The sequence below is a fragment of the Oncorhynchus nerka genome, linkage group LG21 (genome assembly GCF_034236695.1).
Source record: "Oncorhynchus nerka isolate Pitt River linkage group LG21, Oner_Uvic_2.0, whole genome shotgun sequence".
Classification (NCBI taxonomy): domain Eukaryota; kingdom Metazoa; phylum Chordata; class Actinopteri; order Salmoniformes; family Salmonidae; genus Oncorhynchus; species Oncorhynchus nerka.
Genome location: NC_088416.1, coordinates 29,977,096 through 30,002,327, shown reverse-complemented (window position 1 = coordinate 30,002,327; position 25,232 = coordinate 29,977,096). Strand labels below are relative to the sequence as shown.

The 25,232-nt window shown below is 49.7% G+C and overlaps 1 protein-coding gene across 1 annotated transcript in view; it reads right to left on the bottom strand.

The window, feature by feature from the left end:
* Positions 1-25,232, bottom strand: part of LOC115103507 (glutamate receptor ionotropic, NMDA 2B-like) — a 73,771-nt gene that overhangs the window by 30,653 nt on the left and 17,886 nt on the right. Inside the window, 3 exon segments of the mRNA XM_065006561.1 lie at positions 521-713; positions 2,928-3,198; positions 3,565-3,708. Of these exon segments, the coding sequence (XP_064862633.1) occupies positions 521-713; positions 2,928-3,198; positions 3,565-3,708 (608 nt within the window).

The window sequence follows — 25,232 nt, the reverse complement described above, 5'->3', positions numbered from 1 at the left end:
AGTTAGGCTTTGAACTGCGACCAGAAATGCTTGTGCGAGAGAAAGCTCAGAGCATCCCCAGGTGCTGCCGTGATACAGCAACAGAAATAGCATTCGGCCGCTCCCAACAAGCCCTGAATCAGTGGAGGAAACAGGATTTTTGTAAACAGCCAAACCCACTTTAGTGTCCCAACAGGATGCCCAACAATCCCCCAACACATAGAGGCAGAGTGGCAAAACACAGAGGAGGGTGGAACTGCCCCGGAATGCAATACCCCACTCAGTTCCACAGAGCAGCGCAACGGGCTACTGTTCTCAGACTGAAACGCCACTGGGACCAATTAAAGCGCTGGCAAAGCAAAGCTCCGCATCACAACCAGTTCAAAAGGCAGAGGAAAGGAGAGGGTCTGGGTGTGGGGGTGCAGCACGGGGAGGGGGGCTGTTTTGGGAGGGAGATGTGTGTGTATGTGTGTGTTACTCTTTGTGTGTGCAGATGTTGAAAGATTTCAAAGGGTTGATAGGCGATCCGCCCCAGATTTACCTGAGCACCTCATTTGGGTTCCCAGCAATGGGCCCCTTCTTGTCCGTGGCCCCGTGGCACTCAGACTTCATCAGGGTGTGTGCCCCCCTGTCGAGCATCATGGTGGAGGTTGCCATGGCGATGACAGCCACCCCATCGCGCACGCGAGCCTCCAGGCCGTAGTCCCACTCATCATACGACACAGAGATTAAACCTGCAGAGAGACAGAGAGAGAGAGAGAGAGAGAGAGAGAGAGAGAGAGAGAGATGAGAAGGAGGGGGTGGATAGAGAGAGCAAGAGAGAGAGAAAGGAGGGAAGAGGCAGAAACAGATAGAGTGATGAGAATAGGAAGAAAAGGAGAGCAGAAAGAGAGAGATCCATGACATACAGTCGACAGAGGAGACAGTAGGGAGATAGGAGGGAGATAGAGAAAGAGAATAGAGGAAAAGGGGTTATGCGCTCAAAGGGCTAAACACACTATGAGGCGTGTGCCACACACCACTGACAGCCACCCCTCTCCTCTCTTCTCAGTCAAACTGCATCCAGAAAGAGAGAGATCCATGACATACAGTCGACAGAGGAGACAGTAGGGAGATAGGAGGGAGATAGAGAAAGAGAATAGAGGAAAAGGGGTTATGCGCTCAAGGGGCTAAACACACTATGAGGCGTGTGCCACACACCACTGACAGCCACCCCTCTCCTCTCTTCTCAGTCAAACTGCATCCTCACGCCCTCTCCGGCCCGCTTGACAGGGTCTGGCCAATCCATTACCAGGCAACTGGACAGAAATAGACAGACAGCATCCAACCTGTAGACCCACGGGGCTCTGGGATGACAGCTCAGTCTCTCCAGGACCATATCTAATGTCACACTCTGTTGACACTTTCTCAAGGCTTTTATAGTCAACCTACAAAAATGATATTATAGAACCAGAGTGTGTGCATGCTAGTGGAAAGGGTTGGTTGGTAGCCAGTGGGAACTGTCCATCTCAGGACATGAGGAAAATCTCGCAACAACTTAGACAACCTCATCTCCCTTAGCGATGGGGGTAAACAGGAAGTGGGGGACAGTGGCGTTGACTTGGAGGTGTATGAGCACTTGTGCTCTGAGATCCAGACCCCTTGTCCTTCCATTTGAACTGCAGTAGTCCTCTACTCCCCACCCCTCCTTCTCATTCTAACTGTTGATTAGAGGACCTTTTTACAAAACCCTGCCATTGGTGCCAGACAGCTCATCATTGTCTGTGATGTAAGATTAGGAGGGTCACATGCTAAATACGTTAGCAATATCTGTGTGTCACGAGATGAGTGTTTAAGTGAATTGAGAAAGAGAGAGGGATAGAGGAGGGGGGAGGGATAGAGGAGGGGGGAGGAGAGAGGGATAGAGGAGGGGGAGGGATAGAGGAGGGGGGGTAGAGGAGGGGGGAGGGTTAGAGGAGGGGAGGAGAGAGGGATAGAGGAGGGGGAGAGAGAGGGATAGAGGAGGGGAGGAGGAGAGAGGGATAGGGGAGGAGGAGGAGAGAGGGATAGAGGAGGAGGAAGAGGAGGATAGAGGGATAGAGGAGGAGAGAGAGAGAGGGATAGAGGAGGAGGAGGAGAGAGAGGGATAGAGGAGGAGGAGACAGATGGATAGAGGAGGAGGAGGGAGGAGAGAGAGGGATAGGGGAGGAGGAGAGAGAGGGATAGAGGAGGAGAGAGAAAAGGATAGAGGAGAAGGAGGAGGAGGAGAGACGTATAGAGGAGGAGGTGGAGGAGAGAGGGATAGAGGAGGAGGAGAGAGGAGGAGGAGGAGGAGAGAGAGAGGGATAGAGGAGGAGGAGGATAGAAGGATAGAGGAGGAGGAGAGAGAAAGAGAGGGATAGAGGAGGAGGAGGAGAGAGAGGGATGGAGGAGGAGAGAGAGGGATAGAGGAGGAGGAGGAGAGAGAAAGGGATAGAGGAGCAGGAGGAGGAGGAGAGGATAGATGAGGAGGTGGAGGAGAGAGGGATAGAGGAGGAGGAGGAGAGAGAGAGGGATAGAGGAGGAGGAGGAGAGAGAGAGGGATAGAGGAGGAGGAGGAGAGAGAGATAGAGGAGGAGGAGGAGAGAGAGAGGGATAGAGGAGGAAGAAGAGAAGAGAGGGATAGAGGAGGAGGTGGAGAGCCCACTCGACCATCACACATCATATGATTTACATAGCTAACATGGTAATATATTATTAAGGGCCATATCCATCAACGATTTACCATGATTTATCGTAAATCATGCAGAAATATTCATGTAAAATTTTGCACCCAAAAATGTGCATTGCGTGCATGGATTTCAGGTTAGGATTTGATCAGTACCAGCTACCTGGCTTCACATATTCCCAACTATAAATCAACATCAAAACAGCAACCAATCATAGACTTGAAATGGAGATAAATCACATAGAACTTATTCCAAACCAACCTGTAGGGAACTCGGCAGGGATCACTTCAGCGTCCCCAGCTACCAGCGAGGGGACGATCCAGGTGTAGCCGTAGCCCGTGATCCCTACGGAGTGGGCCACTTCAAAGATGGTGTTGGCCTCCTCCTTAGTGCAGTACAGCAGGATGACTGGGCTCTGCAGCTTCTTCAGCTGGTTCTGGATCTTAGAGTCTCCATCGTCCACTGACATGTCCAGCAGCAGAACCTCCTCCAGCTCCCAGCCCACAAAGCTGTTCTCTATGGTGCTCCGGATCTGCAGGGTAGAGGGAGGGACGGAGGCACCAGGGAGGAAGAAGTAGGTGGGTGAGAGGTCAAGTGTTCAACGACATTGAGGAAGACAGAGGCGTGTGAGAGGGCTGAAGGGCCATTTGACAGGGCCAATCTGATTTCTCTCAACGCAACAGTATTTAAATACCTACTGACACTTCCTGACAACATGAACAAGTTGAGATTAGCCGCCGGGCTTAGTAGTTGCCTTCCTATCACTATCCTAGAAGTTAAGTCTATAAGTCCATGGTGACGTTACAGTCTGCTCATGGACTGCCTGGTGGCAGTATTCAAAGGAAGGAGGGAAAAAGAGAGAGCTACCCTATCGTGAGGGCTCGTATCGGTGAGCTACCTTGGTGACAAAGTCCAGGTATCCGGGGTAGTATGTGGTGACGATGGAGAAGATGTACCAGTCGTACTCCTCCATGATGTTGAGCATGACCGAGGCCTGCTGCTCGATGGACGGGCCGAACTGGAAGAACATAGAGTTGTCATCCTGGGGAACAGTAAGAGTGGAGGTCAGTGATGCTATGTTACATGTCCACATTGAATATTGAACTGGAGAGGAGGCGTCTAGACAACACTCTGCAGTTGTTTCCCAATACTGTATGTGTGTGTGTGTGTGTGTGTGTGTGTGTGTGTGTGTGTGTGTGTGTGTGTGTGTGTGTGTGTGCGGCCATGTTTCTGTGTGTGTCAGTGTGTGCGTCAGTGTGTAAAACCATGGCGTGTCTGTCAGCATGGCAGGGTATTGAAATCTCTTTGGCTTAGGAATCCGTGCTTCACTCAACATCAAAGCCTAACCTCTACAACCCAGGGGACGCACATGGGTTGATCCGTTACCTTGTTTCCACATGAATGAGATCAGACTAAACCACTGAAAAGGCACAGCAGAAAGGGGTGAATAAGTATGCTGTGTGTGTTTGCCACTTATATATGATATATCATACATGTACATAATAACTGTGAATAAGCAGTATATTCCACAACAGTATATTCCACAACAGTATATTCTACACGTCTAAGTCAGTGTAAATGTCCACTGTCCCCTCCTCTCCACTAGGCCATGATTGACCCTCTAGCCCTCCTCCATGTGTCCCTCTACACACTACCTTCATCCCACCTCATCCCCTTTTGCCACTTTCTTTCTCATGTCCCTCTCTCCTGTGATCTCTCTCTATCTCCTCTCCTGTGATCTCTCTCTATCTCCTCTCCTGTGATCTCTCTCTATCTCCTCTCCTGTGATCTCTCTCTATCTCCTCTCCTGTGATCTCTCTCTATCTCCTCTCCTGTGATCTCTCTCTATCTCCTCTCCTGTGATCTCTCTCTATCTCCTCTCCTGTGATCTCTCTCTATCTCCTCTCCTGTGATCTCTCTCTATCTCCTCTCCTGTGATCTCTCTCTATCCCCTCTCCTGTGATCTCTCTCTATCTCCTCTCCTGTGATCTCTCTCTATCTCCTCTCCCGCTCCCTGTCCCATTTATTCCAGTGAAATTACTGCCGGGACACAGTTATAATTGAATTTCCAGCCCCCCTCCTCCACACGGTCCCCTGCAGCTCCCCTCCTCTCTTTCTAAGAGCAGTGTTAATGTACTGGCCCATGCAGTCATTCAGAGAGCCAGAGGTCCGCACAATTTTCATTAGTAAAAAAAAAGAGGAGCAGAAAAAAAAGAGAGAGAAAAAAGACCCAGATAAAGACTGGCTTCATTTACAGCAACAATAATTAAGGTCAGTCCGAATTATCACCTCCCTGAGCGCTGGAGTATCGATTAGCACACATTAAAATGCCTGAGGAGGGAGTGTGTCTCTGTCTGTCCCAAGCAGCCACTGCAGTCTACTGTACTGGACCGTAAGACAGAGGGTAAATAACAGGGGGAGAGAGGGAACAACACTGAGGGATAAAGGGAGAGACAGACAGAGACAGAGAGAGTAGGCTGGGTGAGGAACGAAGAGGGTAAATAATAGGGGGAGAGAGGGAACAACACTGAGGGATAAAGGGAGAGAGAGACAGAGACAGAGAGAGTAGGCTGGGTGAGGAACGAAGAGGGTAAATAATAGGGGGAGAGAGGGAACAACACTGAGGGATAAAGGGAGAGAGAGACAGAGACAGAGAGAGTAGGCTGGGTGAGGAACGAAGAGGGTAAATAATAGGGGAGAGAGGGAACAACACTGAGGGATAAAGGGAGAGAGAGACAGAGACAGAGAGAGTAGGCTGGGTGAGGAACAAAGAGGGTAAATAATAGGGGGAGAGAGGGAACAACACTGAGGGATAAAGGGAGAGAGAGACAGAGACAGAGAGAGTAGGCTGGGTGAGGAACGAAGAGGGTAAATAATAGGGGGAGAGAGGGAACAACACTGAGGGATAAAGGGAGAGACAGACAGAGACAGAGAGAGTAGGCTGGGTGAGGAACAAAGAGGGTAAAAGAGAGAGGAATCGACAGAAAAGAGGGAGGGAGAGAAATTAGTCAGCGAGAGCAATGGAATCCTGAGAGAAGGTGAGTATGGAGGGAGGGAGGGAGGGAGGGAGGGAGGGAGGGGGTATATGGTAACAATGAGGGGAGCGGGTGAGTATGGAGGGAGGGGGAGGGAGGGGGTCTATGGTAACAATGAGGGCAGCGGGTGAGTATGGAGGGAGGGGAGGGAGGGGGTCTATGGTAACAATGAGGGCAGCGGGTGAGTATGGAGGGAGGGGGAGGGAGGGGGGTCTATGGTAACAATGAGGGCAGCGGGTGGCTGGTGGGCTGTGACCTGGTACAGACTGCAGAGTGAGTGAACAGCAGTGGGCCAGGGAGTCAGGGCAGCGCCAGCCACAGCTGCTAACCCACAGCCGATTGGTGCAGTCAGAGACAGAGAGGATGCACATGTATGTCCTCCTCTCAGCAGCACCCAGAAGCCCTGACAGTAGTGATGAGGGGGAATAACCGATTCAGTTACATATCGCTATATTATTTCTTGACAATATTATATTGATACTTTGACTCCAAGTATCAGTTTGTAAAAATAGGAAATATATATATTTTGTTCTAGGTAGCGTTAGCTAGCGCTAGTCGGCTGCGCCAAAACTCTGGTATTTTTCATCCTGTAGCTTGTTCTCCATCTTCCTTTTAAACAGTGAGCCAACAAGTCTTCAGCACTTTTATTTCCAGGACTAATCAAAACTAATTTTCTCATGATCTCTCTCTCTCTGCAGCAGACATATAGTGAGCAATATGTTTGGAATATAAAATCGCAGTATGGGATCACAATACATATAGAATCATGGGAATCGCAATACATATCATTTCGGCACCTAACATCGTATCGTGAGGTCCCTGGATATTACCAGACCTACCTGACAGAGCCGGAGATAGTTCCTCTCTCTGCCTGGCTGCCTGCCCCACAGCTGTCCAATGAGAGAGCTCACACACTCACCAAGCTGCCATTAGACTTGGAGGGAGAGAGTCAATAACTCAGGTATTTCAATCACACACGCAGGGACACACCGATGCCTACAAAGAAATGGAGCTTCTCCCAGCCCTGCCTCTGAATACATGCATACAGGCACAACCTGTATGCAAGAGGCAAAAATACACAGGGATACATTCATGCACTATATGCACAGCGTAAGGAGTACAGTCTGTTATGTACACTCACTGCACACAAACAGATCTGGGACAAAGTTACCTACAGTACAGCATATACAGTATAGCATATACATACAGTCCACGCCACCCCAACCCACACAAGTATTTAATGTACATTGTATTCCGTATGTGGGTGTGCTCTGCATTACTGCAAGCCTGTAAGAGTACCTGGTCTCCATGTCTCAGCAACAATATAGATTTTTTTTTGCCGTTTTGAAGAATGTTCAAGTGCATTTGATTTTTTTTTCATAACCACCATTGCTGTTTTTCTACTTGTGTGAGTGTGCTGTCTGCTCCAAGGTTTTGACAATGCATATTTCTATCCTGCCTATAAGGGGTTCTTTGAACATGAGCGAGGTGGGGGTTGCTATTGACTGCTGCTCTGCACTGCCTGATGGGTAGAGATGCAAGAGCGAGGCAGGAGAGCAAGATAGAGAGAAAGAGAGGAGAGCAAGAGGGTGAGAGAAAAAGCAAGCAGGAGAGAGAGAGCGAGAGAGAGAGAAAGAGAGAGGTAGGGGGGGAGAGAGAACAGCTAGGTCTTGCTAGAAGACTAGCTTGTTTAAAATCTACAGTGCAGGATACACACACACCTCATAAAGTACATAATAGCTAACAGAATTGTCCAATCAAACACGCTGATATGAACACAAATAATGCATGCACTCAGAATACATAATCAAAATGAATTTTAAAAAAATGTCATGAACATGTTCACTCACTTGTGTCTCATTCTGTCCCTCTCTCTCTGTCTCTCTCCAGCTCTCTCACTCACACAAGTATTATCTCTATCTCAATTAGACCTGCCTCTCTTCCCCTCTCTTCCCCCCTTCCTCCCTGCTCTCATGCTTCATCATCATATTTCTTATCATAAAAACCTCCTTATCTTTAATCAAACACATGCAGACTTAATTAGTTCTCACATTTGTCAGACCATCACCTAATTAGCGGTGACCTTATTCTAACTACTTTTTGAACCCTAATTTAAAAATCCCAGGTCTTGATTAAAATATTTGGCTAAGTTTGCCCCTAACATGATTGTGATTATAATGTAACCACCCGTCACAGTAGCCCTTCCAGGGACAAGAGAAGAGGAACCAACGGAGGACCAAAGAAAAAAACGGAGAGCTCTTTGTTTTGCCTTTCGACACGAGACGTTAGCTGACTGAAAGCCGAACCACTTAAACTCACACAGATCGTTTCTCTATGGCGCATTTCCTGTCTAACTTTAGACGGCAACCCACTGAGGGCTGCAGCAGTCTGACGTCTTTCCACCCATTACCAGCTCTGTCTTAATAGAAAGGCTGCAGAAATACTGACCAGCCCACAACATCTCCTGTGGTCATGACATGCACTCAAACCCCCGTCTTACAGTAGGTTAGTCCTGTGGTCATGACATGCACTCATAACCCCCGTCTTACAGTAGGTTAGTCCTGTGGTCATGACGCACTCAAACCCCCGTCTTACAGTAGGTTAGTCCTGTGGTCATGACATGCACTCAAACCCCCGTCTTACAGTAGGTTAGTCCTGTGGTCATGACATGCACTCAAACCCCCGTCTTACAGTAGGTTAGTCCTGTGGTCATGACATGCACTCAAACCCCCGTCTTACAGTAGGTTAGTCCTGTGGTCATGACATGCACTCAAACCCCCGTCTTACAGTAGGTTAGTCATGTGGTCATGACATGCACTCATAACCCCCGTCTTACAGTAGGTTAGTCCTGTGGTCATGACATGCACTCATAACCCCCGTCTTACAGTAGGTTAGTCCTGTGGTCATGACATGCACTCAAACCCCCGTCTTACAGTAGGTTAGTCCTGTGGTCATGACATGCACTCAAACCCCCATCTTAAAGTAGGTTAGTCCTGTGGTCATGACATGCACTCAAAACCCCCGTCTTACAGTAGGTTAGTCCTGTGGTCATGACATGCACTCAAACCCCCGTCTTACAGTAGGTTAGTCCTTTGCAGGCGGCCAATGTCATTCCTTTGCTGCACGTCCTCTCGCTCTCTCTCTCTCTCTCTATTTCTCTCTTTCCCTACCTCTCTCTCTGCCCTCATCCTAAATTACACCTGTCCTCTTTCTCCGCCACACCAGGCCCTGAGCCATGGTCATGCTGTGGCCGCGTCTCGCCACTTCACACTCAGACGTCGCTGCGCTAACAGACACTGACTCCCCGTGCCAGCACCCACAGAGCTGGAGGTAACACCAGGTTTGCCTCAATGCTTTCACTCTCACACACACAAGAGGCAGGGCAGGACAGGGGCAGTGGTCAGCTTCCGCCCCTAACCCTTTACCCAGAACATATCCCCACCTCATGGACAGCTCAGACAGGTCAACTAGGTCTCTGTATGAGCGAGTGTCTGAGTTTCTATGTGTTCTTTTTCAGGCAACATGTAAGCACGCTCTCCGTCACTGTCAGTTTGAAAAGACCACCCGCTTTCTCCTTTTTCTCCCTCCCTCGCAGCTCCTCCTTACCCGTGCTCCCACCAATTAACCAGATTAAAATTCAAATCTGCTTTATTGGCATGACAGGAGTATTTCCAAAGCGGAACATGTTACAAGACAGGGTAAGACAATAAGCCAATCTACACAGTCCCTCCTCCTTCCCTAGCTGCCACTCACTGCTTTGTCACTGAGCCTCCCAAGACCCCTCTTCCTTCCCTAGCTGCCTCTCACTCTGCTTTGTCACTGAGCTTCCCAAGACCCCTCCTCCTTCCCTAGCTGCCTCTCACTCTGCTTTGTCACTGAGCCTCCGAAGACCCCTCCTCCTTCCCTAGCTGCCTCTCACTCTGCTTTGTCACTGAGCCTCCCAAGACCCCTCCTCCTTCCCTAGCTGCCTCGACTCTGCTTTGTCACTGAGCCTCCCCTCCTCCTTCCCTAGCTGCCTCTCACTCTGCTTTGTCACTGAGCCTCCCAAGACCCCTCCTCCTTCCCTAGCTGCCTCTCACTCTGCTTTGTCACTGAGCCTCCCAAGACCCCTCCTCCTTCCCTAGCTGCCTCTCACTCTGCTTTGTCACTGAGCCTCCCAAGACCCCTCCTCCTTCCCTAGCTGCCTCTCACTCTGCTTTGTCACTGAGCCTCCCAAGACCCCTCCTCCTTCCCTAGCTGCCTCTCACTCTGCTTTGTCACTGAGCCTCCCAAGACCCCTCCTCCTTCCCTAGCTGCCTCTCACTCTGCTTTGTCACTGAGCCTCCCAAGACCCCTCCTCCTTTTTAAATCACTGATACCACAACGGTCCCCTTGCCATATCCAGGTCGCTTGTCCTGTGTGTGTGTGTGTGTGTGTGTGTGTGTGTGTGTGCGTGTGTGCCCTCTTTCTGCCAGGCGTGACACTGGCACACTAACGTGCCCTTGGGCCGTGGCTGGCTGACAAAACTCCTAGAAGGCATGTGTCTGCTGTGGCTTTTTAGGTTCTGGTGGGAGAGCATCCAACCTGCCACTGGACTCATGAATTGTTAAGAGTATCAGTCCCTTGTTAACTCTCTGACTTGGTCTGACTCCGTCTGTGAAGTGGGACATGCATCTCTTTCCACCTCTCATTCTTCCCTTTCTTTGTCTCCCTTTGTCGGGAGACAGAATTTTTTTTATTTAACTAGGTAAGTCAGTTAAGAATTCTTATTAACAATGGCGGCCTACCCCGGCCAAATCCAGATGACGCTGGGCCTATTGTGCGCCCCCCTATGGGACTCCCAATCACAGCCGGATGTGTTGCAGCCTGGATTCAAACCAGGGAATGCAGTGACAGCTCTTGCACTGAGATGCAATGTCTTAGACTGCTGCGCCACTCAGGAGCCCGTGGAACCCACCAACAGTAAAAAACAATATAGAGAAGTATTATTGGAGAGAGAGAACAGACAGAGAGAAAGAGGTTGTCGTTACTGCACTAGCTGTGTGTTAACACTGGAGCAGTACATGTATAACCATGTCATGCCAATAAAGACTCTTTTGAACCTGAATGTGAGAGGGAGGGAGGGAGGGAGGGAGGGGGGGGGATGGATGGAGGGAGGGAGGGGGAGGGATGGAGGGAGGGAGGGGGAGGGAGGGAGGGAGGTAGGGAGGGGGGAGGGAGGGAGGGAGGAATGGGGGAGGGAGGGAGGGATGGATGGAGGGAGGGAGGGGGATGGGGGGAGGGAGGGAGGGATGGAGGGAGGGATGGGGAGGGAGGGAGGGAGGGATGGAGGGAGGGAGGGAGGGGGATGGGGGAGGGAGGGAGGGAGGGAGGGAGGGAGGGAGGGAGGGGGAGGGGGAGGGGGAGGGATTAAAGGAGACTGCTTTATAGTGATGTGCTGCTGATCTAGTGTTCAACTGCTTTGGCAACACAGCAGTCATGCCAATAAGCCAATAAAGTTCACCTTTGAACTGAATTTGAAAGAAGAACAGAGGGAGAGCGGGAGAGGGGCGAGAGGAAGAGATAGCACGAGAAAGGGTAGAGAATGAAAAAGAGGGTTACTTTGTTATAGCTGGCATACATATGGATGAAATCTAAAATTATATTTGAATGAAGTGGGACAATGTAGAATAAAACGAAATGATGTAAAACATTGAAGAGATCCTTCCAGAACAGTATAGCTATAATAAAAAGTTGAGTGACCGGGACTTGAGCCCAGTAGATATACTTGTTATAGTATCATCATATCAGGGTGCTTTCAACAGCAGACTGGTAGGTTCATTTCCTGCAATGGGCCACATACAGCATACTGAATATGTGTTCACTTCAAATCGCTTTCCATGGCAACAGAATTATACTCCGATTTCTAAAAAATGTATGCCAAACAAAAAACATTGATTTCAAAGTTTAACAAACTATACAACAATGACTTCTTTGAACAATTCACACAGTAAATAAATAAAAAACATTTACTGGGAAAACTGTGCAGATGCAAAGTTTGGTAACAGAATCTCCCTCAGTTTTATTCTGTTACTAAACTTGTATTTGCCCAGTTATTCCTGTAAATGTGTCTTTGTTACATTTTCAGTGGAAATTGTTAAAAGTATTCCTTGTCCATAGAGTTCTATGGTTTGTTCAACTTTAACGTTGATGGTTTTTGTTTGATATAAAGTTGAAGTCAGAAGTTTACATACACTTTGGTTGGAGTCATTAAAACTTGTTTTTCAACCACTCCATACATTTCTTGTTAACAATAGTTTTGGCAAGTCGGTTAGGAGATCTACTTTGTGCATGACACAAGTCATTTTTCCAACAATTGTTTACAGAAAGATTATTTCACTTATAATTTACTGTATCACAATTCCAGTGGGTCAGAAGTTTACATACACTAAGTTGACTGGGCCTTCAAACAGCATGGAAAATTCCAGACAATTATGTCATGGCTTTAGAAGCTTCTGATATGCTAATTGACATCATTTGAGTCAATTGGAGGTGTACCTGTGGATGTATTTCAAGGCCTACCTTCAAACTCAGTGCCTCTTTGCTTGACATCATGGGAAAATCAAAAGAAATCAGCAAAGATCTCCACGACTCTGGTTCATCTTTGGGAGGAATTTCCAAACGTTTCCACGTTCATCTGTACAAACAATAGTACGCAAGTATAAACACCATGGGAACACGCAGCCGTCATACCGCTCAGGAAGGAGACACGTTCTGTCTCCTGGAGATGAACATACTTTGGTGCGAAAAGTGCAAATCAATCCCAGAACCTTGTGAAGATGCTGGAGGAAACAGGTACAAAAGTATCTATATCCACAGTAAAACGAGTCCTATATCAACATGACCTAAAAGGCCGCACAGCAAGGAAGAAGACACTGCTCCAAAACCGCCATAAACTGCACATGGGGACAAAGATCGTACTTTTTGGAGAAATGTCCTCTGTTTTGATGACACAAAAATAGAACTGTTTGGCCATAATGACCATTGTTACGTTTGGAGGAAAAAGGGGGAGGCTTGCAAGCCGAAGAACACCATCCCAACAGTGAAGCACGGGGGTGGCAGCATCATGTTGTGTGGGTGCTTTGCTGCAGGAGGGACTGGTGCCCTTCACCAAATAGATGGCCTCATGGAGGAAGGAAAATTATGTGTATATATTGAAGCAACATCTCAAGACATCAGTCAGGAAGTCAAAGCTTGGTCGCAGATTGGTCTTCCAAATGGACAATGACCCCAAGCATGCTTCCAAAGTTGTGGCAAAATGGCTTAAGGACAACAAAGTCAAGGTGCTGGAGTGGCCATCACAAAGCCCTGACCTCAATCCTATAGAAAATGTTTGGGCAGAACTGAAAAAGCGTGTGCGAGCAAGGAGGCCTACAAACCTGACTCAGTTACACCAGCTCTGTCAGGAGGAATGGGCCAGAAATCACCCAACTTATTGTGGAAAGCTTGTGGAAGGCTACCCAAAACGTTTGACCTAAGTTAAACAATTTAAAGGCAATGCTACCAAATACTAATTGAGTGTATGTAAACTTCTGACCCACTAGGAATGTGATGAAAGAAATTAAATCTGAAATAAATCATTTTCTCTAATATTATTCTGACATTTCACATTCTTAAAATAAAGTGGTGATCTTAACTGACATATTTTTACTAGGATTAAATGTCAGGAATTGTGAAAAACTGAGTTTAAATGTATTTGGCTAAGGTGTATGTAAACTTCCAACTTCAACTGAACATCAGCGTAATTCTGTTACTATGGAATTTTCCCAAAGCGACTTAAAGTTAGCACATATTCAGCATGCTGTATGTGGCCCGTTATGTGGCCCGTTACCATGGAATTTCTCTTTTTTGAATTAAAGCATCTGCTAAACGACTATATTTCTATCATCACTATTAGCCAAATGTGATATTGTTCAAACCCTATTACGACCCACCCTGCATGCATCCATCCACTGGCTCCTAACAGTGGCAGGCGGGCATAGAGCTGCACAGACGCTGGTGTGAGGCTGCACATCCTCTCCCACACTGTGACTGCACACTGTCTCACTAGCTGTGTTCACAGTACAGACAAGCCTCTGGCAGCCACCTTCTCTATACCTCTCTCATACGCTTTCCCTCTCTGTCATTGAGCGGGTCATTCAAACTGGCGTTGAGTCAACATGACACTGAATTTAGGGACGCCAGAGCAAAATATACAGTCGTTTCTTCAACAATGGCAGCCACATTAACATATTGACAGTATCAACTCCCACAAGATGCTAGTATGCAGCAGCCATTGGAAACTGAATTATCTACAATCGGCTAATCTGTCTCTCTTTGAGAATGAATTAAAAACACTTCTCTATTTCAAGCAAAGCTTTTGTTTCTTCACTTTTCCACATGTATCCTCTATCCTCCTTCTCTTTCTTTTCCTGACCTCTGCTCCCATTTTCCACATGCTCACTCTCTATCCACACTGAACACAATAAATACATTTCCCAAAGAAATTGACATCATGATCACATACTGTACAGTACACACACCATACAGACACGCACATACACACACCCTACACACACGCACATACACACACCCTACAGACACGCACATACACACACCCTAGAGACACGCACATACACACACCCTACAGACACGCACATACACACACCATACAGACACGCACATACACACACCTACAGACACGCACATACACACACCATACAGACACGCACATACACACACCCTACACACGCGCACATACACACGCCCTACAGACACGCACATAAACACACCCTACAGACACGCACATACACACACCATACAGACACGCACATACACACACCCTACAGACACGCACATACACACACCATACAGACACGCACATACACACACCCTACAGACACGCACATACACACACCCTACAGACACGCACATACACACACCATACAGACACGCACATACACACACCCTACAGACACGCACATACACACACCCTACAGACACGCACATACACACACCCTACAGACACGCACATACACACACCCTACAGACACACACATACACACACCATACAGACACGCACACACACGCACATACACACACCCTACAGACACGCACATACACACACCCTACAGACACGCATATACACACACCATACAGACACGCACATACACACACCCTACAGACACGCACATACACACACCCTACAGACACGCACATACACACACCCTACAGACACGCACATACACACACCCTACAGACACCCACATACACACACCCTACAGACACGCACATACACACACCCTACAGACACGCACATACACACACCCTACAGACACGCACATACACACACCCTACAGACACGCACATACACACACCCTACAGACACGCACATACACACACCCTACAGACACGCACATACACACACCCTACAGACACGCACATACACACACCCTACAGACACGCACATACACACACCATACAGACACGCACATACACACACCATACAGACACGCACATACACACACCCTACAGACACGCACATACACACACCCTACAGACACGCACATACACACACCCTACAGACACGCACATACACACACCCTACAGACACGCACATACACACACCCTACAGACACGCACATACACACACCCTACAGACACGCACATACACACACCATACAGACACGCACATACACACACCATACAGACACGCACATTCACACACCCTAAAGACACGCACATACACACACCCTACAGACACGCACATACACACACCCTACACACACGCACATACACACACCCTACAGACACGCACATACACACACCCTACAGACACGCACATACACACACCCTACACACACGCACATACACACACCATACAGACACACACATACACACACCCTACAGACACGCACATACACACACCATACAGACACGCACATAAACACACCCTACAGACACGCACATACACACACCCTACAGACACGCACATACACACACCATACAGACACGCACATAAACACACCCTACAGACACGCACATACACACACCCTACACACACGCACATACACACACCCTACAGACACGCACATACACACACCCTACAGACACGCACATACACACACCATACAGACATGCACATACACACACCCTACAGACACGCACATACACACACCATACAGACACGCACATACACACACCCTACACACACGCACATACACACGCCCTACAGACACGCACATAAACACGCCCTACAGACACGCACATACACACACCATACAGACACGCACATACACACACCCTACAGACACGCACATACACACACCCTACAGACACGCACATACACACACCATACAGACACGCACATACACACACCCTACAGACACGCACATACACACACCCTACAGACACGCACATACACACACCCTACAGACACGCACATACACACACCATACAGACACGCACATACACACACCATACAGACACGCACATACACACACCCTACAGACACGCACATACACACACCCTACAGACACGCACATACACACACCCTACAGACACGCACATACACACACCCTACAGACACGCACATACACACACCCTACAGACACGCACATACACACACCATACAGACACGCACATACACACACCATACAGACACGCACATACACACACCCTACAGACACGCACATACACACACCCTACAGACACGCACATACACACACCCTACACACACGCACATACACACACCCTACAGACACGCACATACACACACCCTACAGACACGCACATACACACACCCTACACACACGCACATACACACACCATACAGACACGCACATACACACACCATACAGACACGCACATACACACACCCTACAGACACGCACATACACACACCCTACAGACACGCACATACACACACCCTACAGACACGCACATACACACACCCTACAGACACGCACATACACACACCCTACAGACACGCACATACACACACCCTACAGACACGCACATACACACACCATACAGACACGCACATACACACACCATACAGACACGCACATACACACACCCTACAGACACGCACATACACACACCCTACAGACACGCACATACACACACCATACAGACACGCACATACACACACCCTACAGACACGCACATACACACACCCTACACACACGCACATACACACACCATACAGACACGCACATACACACACCATACAGACACGCACATACACACACCATACAGACACGCACATACACACACCATACAGACACGCACATACACACACCCTACAGACACGCACATACACACACCATACAGACACGCACATAAACACACCCTACAGACACGCACATACACACACCCTACAGACACGCACATACACACACCATACAGACACGCACATACACACACCATACAGACACGCACATACACACACCATACAGACACGCACATACACACACCATACAGACACGCACATACACACACCATACAGACACGCACATACACACACCATACAGACACGCACATACACACACCCTACAGACACGCACATACACACACCATACAGACACGCACATAAACACACCCTACAGACACGCACATACACACACCCTACAGACACGCACATACACACACCATACAGACACACACATACACACCCTACAGACACGCACACACACACACCCTACACACACGCACATACACACCCTACAGACAAGCACATACACACACCCTACACACACACACATACACACACCCTACACACACGCACATACACACACCCTACACACACGCACATACACACACCCTACACACACGCACACACATACACACTACACACACACACACACCCTACACACACGCACACACACACACCATACAGACACGCACATACACACACCATACAGACACGCACATACACACACCATACAGACACGCACATACACACACCATACAGACACGCACATACACACACCCTACAGACACGCACATACACACACCATACAGACACGCACATAAACACACCCTACAGACACGCACATACACACACCCTACAGACACGCACATACACACACCATACAGACACGCACATACACACACCATACAGACACGCACATACACACACCATACAGACACGCACATACACACACCATACAGACACGCACATACACACACCCTACAGACACGCACATACACACACCATACAGACACGCACATAAACACACCCTACAGACACGCACATACACACACCATACAGGCACGCACATACACACTCACCCTACACACACACACATACCCTACAGACACGCACACACACACCCTACACACACGCACATACACACACCCTACAGACAAGCACATACACACTCACCCTACACACACACACGCACATACACCCTACAAATACACACACCCTACACACGCACATACACACACACCCTACAGACACAGACATACACACATACACACACACCCTACAGACACGCACATACACACACCCTACACACACACACATACCCTACAGACACACACACACACCCTACACACACGCAAATACACACACCCTACAGACAAGCACATACACACTCACCCTACACACACACACGCACATACACACACACCCTACAGACACAGACATACACACATACACACACACCCTACAGACACGCACATACACACACCCTACAGACACGTACATACACCCTACACACACGCACACACACCCTACACACACACAAACACCCTACACACACACACCCTATGGACACGCACACACACACACACACACACACACACACACACACACACACACACACACACACACACACACCCTACAGACATGCACATACACACTCACCCTACACACACGCACATCCACCCTACACATACACACCCCCACACACACATAAACACACACATACATAAACACACACACACACCCTACAGACACACACATACACACACACCCTACACACACACACACACACACACACCCTACAGACACACACATACACACACACCCTACAGACACACACATACACACACACCCTACAGACACACACATACACACACACCCTACAGACACGCACATGTACATACACCCTACAGACACATACATACACACACCCTACAGACACGCACACACACACCCTACACACACGCACACACACCCTACGGACACGCGCACACACACACACTCTACACACATGCACATACACACACACCACCCTACGACTACACTATCCATTTCACGCACAGCATCTTGATGTACTACTTGAAAGAAAATGTCCTTCATGGATACAACACAGACCTGAATAATACACTGAGATAAAACACTGAAGAGGAATCTCAGCTTGTTATTCTCATATTGTGAGAAACTATCCAGACACCATCTGTAATTGAAATACAGACACTTTCGCCAGCGAAGATGCATGGAAGCCACAAACCCCGAATAAATAGCTGTGTCTGAGTCAGATACTTCCAGTAGCTCTACTTTATACATTCTAATCTCAGCACATCCACAAGACAACACTGGCTCCCACCAACCTGCGCTCCACTGCTACTAACTGAACACTCCAACTGAACTATGCCACTGGCCATTTACACAGTGAGATATCAAATGGACTGATATTAGTTGGGCGCCGGGTCATCAGATGGGGCCAAAGGCCTTTAAGGTACGGAGACACCTCTCATTCCTCATTATTCTACCAGCCGTCTGACTCAACACCCCCTGGCCTCACGCACACAGAGACCTTCGCTACAGGGATGTTATGCTTATAGTCCCCTGTGTGTTCTCCACTCTCCCTCATCAACTCTTTGCTCATTTGTGTGTGTAAAGCCAAAAGTCAAATATACACAGTTACTAACACACTCACACACACACACACACACACACACACACACTCACGCACACGCACACACACACGTTTAACCTGCAGTTAAAGACAAAGGAATGAATCATTCACAGCACAAATATTAAATTCCCCATCAAATGACCAAATCTAATTCAGCAAAAGAGGCCAGCCGTCCATCTATGGCTTTTCATTTCAATTAGTTCAGCGTATTATCCTGAGAGTAATGTATTCCCATAAAGTATTAAAAAAACACTTAATGTTTGTTTTATTTTGTCTGGCTGATTCAGTCAATATGTCCAGGGTCACTCCTCCTCAATCAGCCAGCAGTCAGGGAGAGGGAGGGAGAGAAGGCAGGGAGAGGGAGGGAGAGAAGGCAGGGAGAGGGAGGGAGAGAGGGAGAGAAGGCAGGGAGAGGGAGGGAGAGAGGGAGAGAAGGCAGGGAGAGGGAGGGAGAGAGGGAGAGAAGGCAGGGAGAGGGAGGGAGAGAAGGAGAGAAGTCAGGGAGAGGGAGGGAGAGAAGGCAGGGAGAGGGAGGGAGAGAGAGGGAGAGAGGGAGAGAAGTCCGGGAGAGGGAAGGAGAGAAGTCAGGGAGAGGGAGGGAGAGAGGGAGAGAGAGAGGGAGAGAAGGCAGGGAGAGGGAGGGAGAGAGAGGGAGAGAGGGAGAGGGAGGGAGAGAGGGAGAGAAGTCAGGGAGAGGGAGGGAGAGAAGGCAGGGAGAGGGAGGGAGAGAGAGGGAGAGAGGGAGAGAAGTCAGGGAGATGGAGGGAGAGAAGGCAGGGAGAGGGGGAGAAAGAGGGAGAGAGGGAGAGAAGTCAGGGAGAGGGAGGGAGAGAGGGAGAGAGAGGGAGAGAAGGCAGGGAGAGGGAGGGAGAGAGGGAGAGAGAGGGAGAGAAGGCAGGGAGGGGGAGGGAGAGAGAGAGAGAGGGAGAGAAGTCAGGGAGAGGGAGGGAGAGAGGGAGAGAAGTCAGGGAGAGGGAGGGAGAGAGAGGGAGATAGGGAGAGAAGTCAGGGAGAGGGAGGGAGAGAAGGCAGGGAGAGGGAGGGAGAGAGAGGGAGAGAGGGAGAGAAGTCAGGGAGAGGGAGGGAGAGAGAGGGAGAGAGGGAGAGAAGTCAGGGAGAGGGAGGGAGAGAAGGCAGGGAGAGGGAGGGAGAGAGAGGGAGAGAGGGAGAGAAGTCAGGAGAGGGAGGGAGAGAGAGGGAGAGAGGGAGAGAAGTCAGGGAGAGAGAGGGAGAGAAGGCAGGGAGAGGGAGGGAGAGAGAGGGAGGGAGAGAGGGAGAGAAGTCAGGGAGAGGGAGGGGGAGAGAGGGCAGGGAGAGGGAGGGAGAGAAGGAAGGGAGAGGGAGGGAGAGAGGGAGAGAAGGCAGGGAGAGGGAGGGAGAGAAGGAGAGAAGTCAGGGAGAGGGAGGGAGGGAGAGAGGGAGAGAAGGCAGGGAGAGGGAGGGAGAGAGGGAGAGAGAGGGAGAGAAGGCAGGGAGGGGGAGGGAGAGAGAGGGAGAGAGGGAGAGAAGGAAGGGAGAGGGAGGGGAGAGAGGGAGAGAAGGCAGGGAGAGGGAGGGAGAGAAGGAGAGAAGTCAGGGAGAGGGAGGGAGGGAGAGAGGGAGAGAAGGCAGGGAGAGGGAGGGAGAGAGGGAGAGAAGGTAGGGAGAGGGAGGGAGAGAGGGAGAGAAGGCAGGGAGAGGGAGGGAGAGAGGGAGAGAAGGCAGGGAGAGGGAGGGAGAGAGGGAGAGAAGGCAGGGAGAGGGAGGGAGAGAAGGAGAGAAGTCAGGGAGAGGGAGGGAGAGAAGGCAGGGAGAGGGAGGGAGAGAGGGCAGGGAGAGGGAGGGAGAGAGGGAGAGAAGTCAGGGAGAGGGAGGGAGAGAGGGAGAGAAGGCGGGAGAGGGAGGGAGAGAGGGAGAGAAGTCAGGGAGAGGGAGGGAGAGAGGGCAGGGAGAGGGAGGGAGAGAGGGAGAGAATGCAGGGAGAGGGGGAGAGAGGGAGAGAAGGCAGAGAGATGGAGGGAGAGAGGGAGAGAAGTCAGGGAGAGGGAGGGAGAGAAGGCAGGGAGAGGGAGGGAGAGCACTACTGTTCCACTGGATGTCATAAGGTGAATGCACCAATTTGTAAGTCGCTCTGGATAAGAGCGTCTGCTAAATGACTTAAATGTAATGTAAATGAGAGGGAGAGAAGTCAGGGAGAGGGAGGGAGAGAAGGCAGGGAGAGGGAGGGAGAGAGGGAGAGAAGTCAGGGAGAGGGAGGGAGAGAGGGAGAGAAGGCGGGGAGAGGGAGGGAGAGAGGGAGAGAAGTCAGGGAGAGGGAGGGAGAGAAGGCAGGGAGAGGGAGGGAGAGAGGGAGAGAAGTCAGGGAGAGGGAGGGAGAGAGGGAGAGAAGGCAGGGAGAGGGAGGGAGAGAGGGAGAGAAGGAGGGAGAGGGAGGGAGAGAGGGAGAGAAGTCAGGGAGAGGGAGGGAGAGAGGGCAGGGAGAGGGAGGGAGAGAGGGAGAGAAGGCGGGGAGAGGGAGGGAGAGAGGGAGAGAAGTCAGGGAGAGAGGGAGGGAGAGAAGGCAGGGAGAGGGAGGGAGAGAGGGAGAGAAGTCAGGGAGAGGGAGGGAGAGAGGGAGAGAAGGAGAGGGGAGAGGGAGGGAGAGAGGGAGAGAAGTCAGGGAGAGGGAGGGAGAGAAGGCAGGGAGAGGGAGGGAGAGAAGTCAGGGAGAGAGAGGGAGAGAAGGCAGGGAGAGGGAGGGAGAGAGGGAGAGAAGTCAGGGAGAGGGAGGGAGAGAGGGAGAGAAGGCAGGGAGAGGGAGGGAGAGAGGGAGAGAAGTCAGGGAGAGGGAGGGAGAGAGGGAGAGAAGGCAGGGAGAGGGAGGGAGAGAGGGAGAGAATGCAGGGAGAGGGGGAGAGAGGGAGAGAAGGCAGAGAGGGAGAGAAGGCACGGAGAGAAGGCAGAGGAGAGGGAGAGGAGAGGAGAGAGGGAGAGAAGGCAGGGAGAGGGAGGGAGAGAGGGAGAGAAGGCAGGGAGAGGGAGGGAGAGAAGGCAGGGAGAGGGAGGGAGAGAGGGAGAGAAGGCAGGGAGAGGGAGGGAGAGAGGGAGAGAAGGCAGGGAGAGGGAGGGAGAGAGGGAGAGAAGGCAGGGAGAGGGAGAGAGGGAGAGAAGTCAGGGGAGAGGGTGGGGGAGAGAGGGAGAGAAGGCAGGAGAGGGAGGGAGAGAGGGAGAGAAGGCAGGGAGGGAGGGGGAGAGAGGGAGAGAAGGCAGGGAGAGAAGGCAGGGAGAGTGAGGGAGAGAGGGAGAGAAGGCAGGGAGAGGGAGAGAGGGAGAGAAGTCAGGGAGAGGGTGGGAGAGAGGGAGAGAAGGCAGGGAGAGGGAGGGAGAGAGGGAGAGAAGGCAGGGAGAGGGAGGGAGAGAGGGAGAGAAGGCAGGGAGAGGGAGGGAGAGAGGGAGAGAAGGCAGGGAGAGAGAGGGAGAGAAGGCAGGGAGAGAACCAAGGGCAGGAGGGGGGAGGAAGTTGAGTTTGCAAAAGGAATCAAATGAGACAAATGCTCATAACCTTGTGAGTGAAAAGTACATTTGTTTTCCATCTATCTCTCCTCCCATCTTGCTCTCTGTCCCTTCAGATCCATCTTCGGTCTCCCATATCTCTAGCTCCCATCTGCTCCCCTTCCAGCTCCTCACGCTCTCACCATCTTCACTCTCTCTCTGTGTCTCCATCCATCCCTCACTCTCTTCTTCTGGTTCCTCCACCAGACCCTCATACCTTTTTCTCAATCTCTTTCCATCGACCCATCCTTGTTTCAAATTATCACATGTTCTCTCAGTGTCCCTCCATCTCTCTTGGTCTTCGACCACACCTACAGCATCACTGCACAAAATAGTACGCAGCATCATCTGGATGTTTGTGCAACAAACGTTCAACCTTCACCTTCTGCTACCATTTCTGTCAAGCCGTTTACGCATACAGTTTGACACATACGTTCGATAAATCCAACCTATGCACCACACCGAACGCACTTGCAACTGCAAACTCAGCATTCCATTGGAAATGAATGAAATTCTGGTGTACCAAAATGCAACGAGGTTGTCGGTGTGATCGAGGCATTAGGAACTTCTTCCACGCCCTACCATTATCTTGTTCTCTTAGTCTCTAACCATCTACAGTGAACTCCAAAAGTACTGGGGCCTTTCACTTATACGTGTATTAAAGCAGTCAAAAGTGAAGTATTTGGTCCCATGACTACATCAAGCTTGTGACTCTATACATTTTGTTGTTTGTGTTGGTTGTGTTTAAGATTATTTTGTGCCGAATTGAAATGAATGGTAAGTAATGTATTGTGTAATTTTGGGGTCACTTTTATTGTAAATAAGAATATAATATGTTTCTAAACAGTTCTACAATTATGTGGATTCTACCATGATTAAGGAATGAATTGTTAGTAATGATAAGTGAGAAAGTTACAGAGGCATACATTTCACACCCTGAACAAATGCTAACTTCCCCTGTTATTTTAATGGTGAGAGGTTAGCATGTCTTGGGGGTATGATATTTGTGCTGGAGTATAGAGCCAAAACAACCAAAAAATGTGTCACTGCCCCAATACTGCCTCTCTGTCCTACTTAAAACCCCTCTCTTTATATCCATCTCTCTGTCCTCCTTCCAGACCCTCACTCACTCCCTCTCTGTCCTCCTTCCAGACCCTCACTCACTCCCTCTCTGTCTGACTGCCAAAGCGCCCCTTCGCTCAGCATCCGCCGCCACCCTTCTCTTGCTATCTCTTTGCCAGGTTCTCCATTTCTCTCTCAATCACTCTCTCCACAATGTTCATTCAAATTGGCTGGATTGGGAGGACAGCATTGTTCCAATAACGCCAAAAGCACTTACAAGAGCATAATCAATCTCTCTCTCGTTCTCTCCCTCTCTCTCTCCTCTAACTCTGTCGTTACTGACTCAATCTGAACTCTTTTGATTTCATACTTTTTTCACCCCTTCTCATCTCTCCATTCCACCCAACTGTGTGAGCAATTATTTCTCCAGCTACCCACTACTTACTCTTTCAGTTCAACGTTTGCCCTATTTGCCCCCATTCTCCATCCATCCTTCTGTCTATTCCTTTACACACATCCTCCTCTCATTCTCCTCACTCTTTCAGAGCAACAGTTCTCACAGCTGCTGCTCTCTGCCTCATGACTTCTGCCCCCACTCCTCACCTCTAACCCACACACTTTATCTCTCTCTCCCTTTCTCTCTCTCTCTCTGATGTGTACACCTCTCAACTGACATCAGCTGCACTATCAGGTCGGGAGAGAAGGCAATCGAGAGAGGCTGAGAGAGGGAGAGATATACTTCCAATTCATAGAGACAGGATGCGTTACCGTGGTAACGTGGTTTCCATCGTAACGGTCTTGCTAAAGATGCCATTAGTGTGAACAAAAAAAAACACTTGTCGCAATGATGCACTTGTACGCATACAATTTGCAGGCACACACACACACACACACACACACTCTTACCCACACACACAACAGACACACAACCACCCCCTAACACACACACACACAAAAACACACACCGTCTAACACACACCGTCTAACCCCACACACACACACACACACACACACACACCTGAGGTCAATTCCAGTGCCATCCTCATTCCAATGAGATCTGCTGCATCTCGTTCTAGCCAGTGAGCAGGATC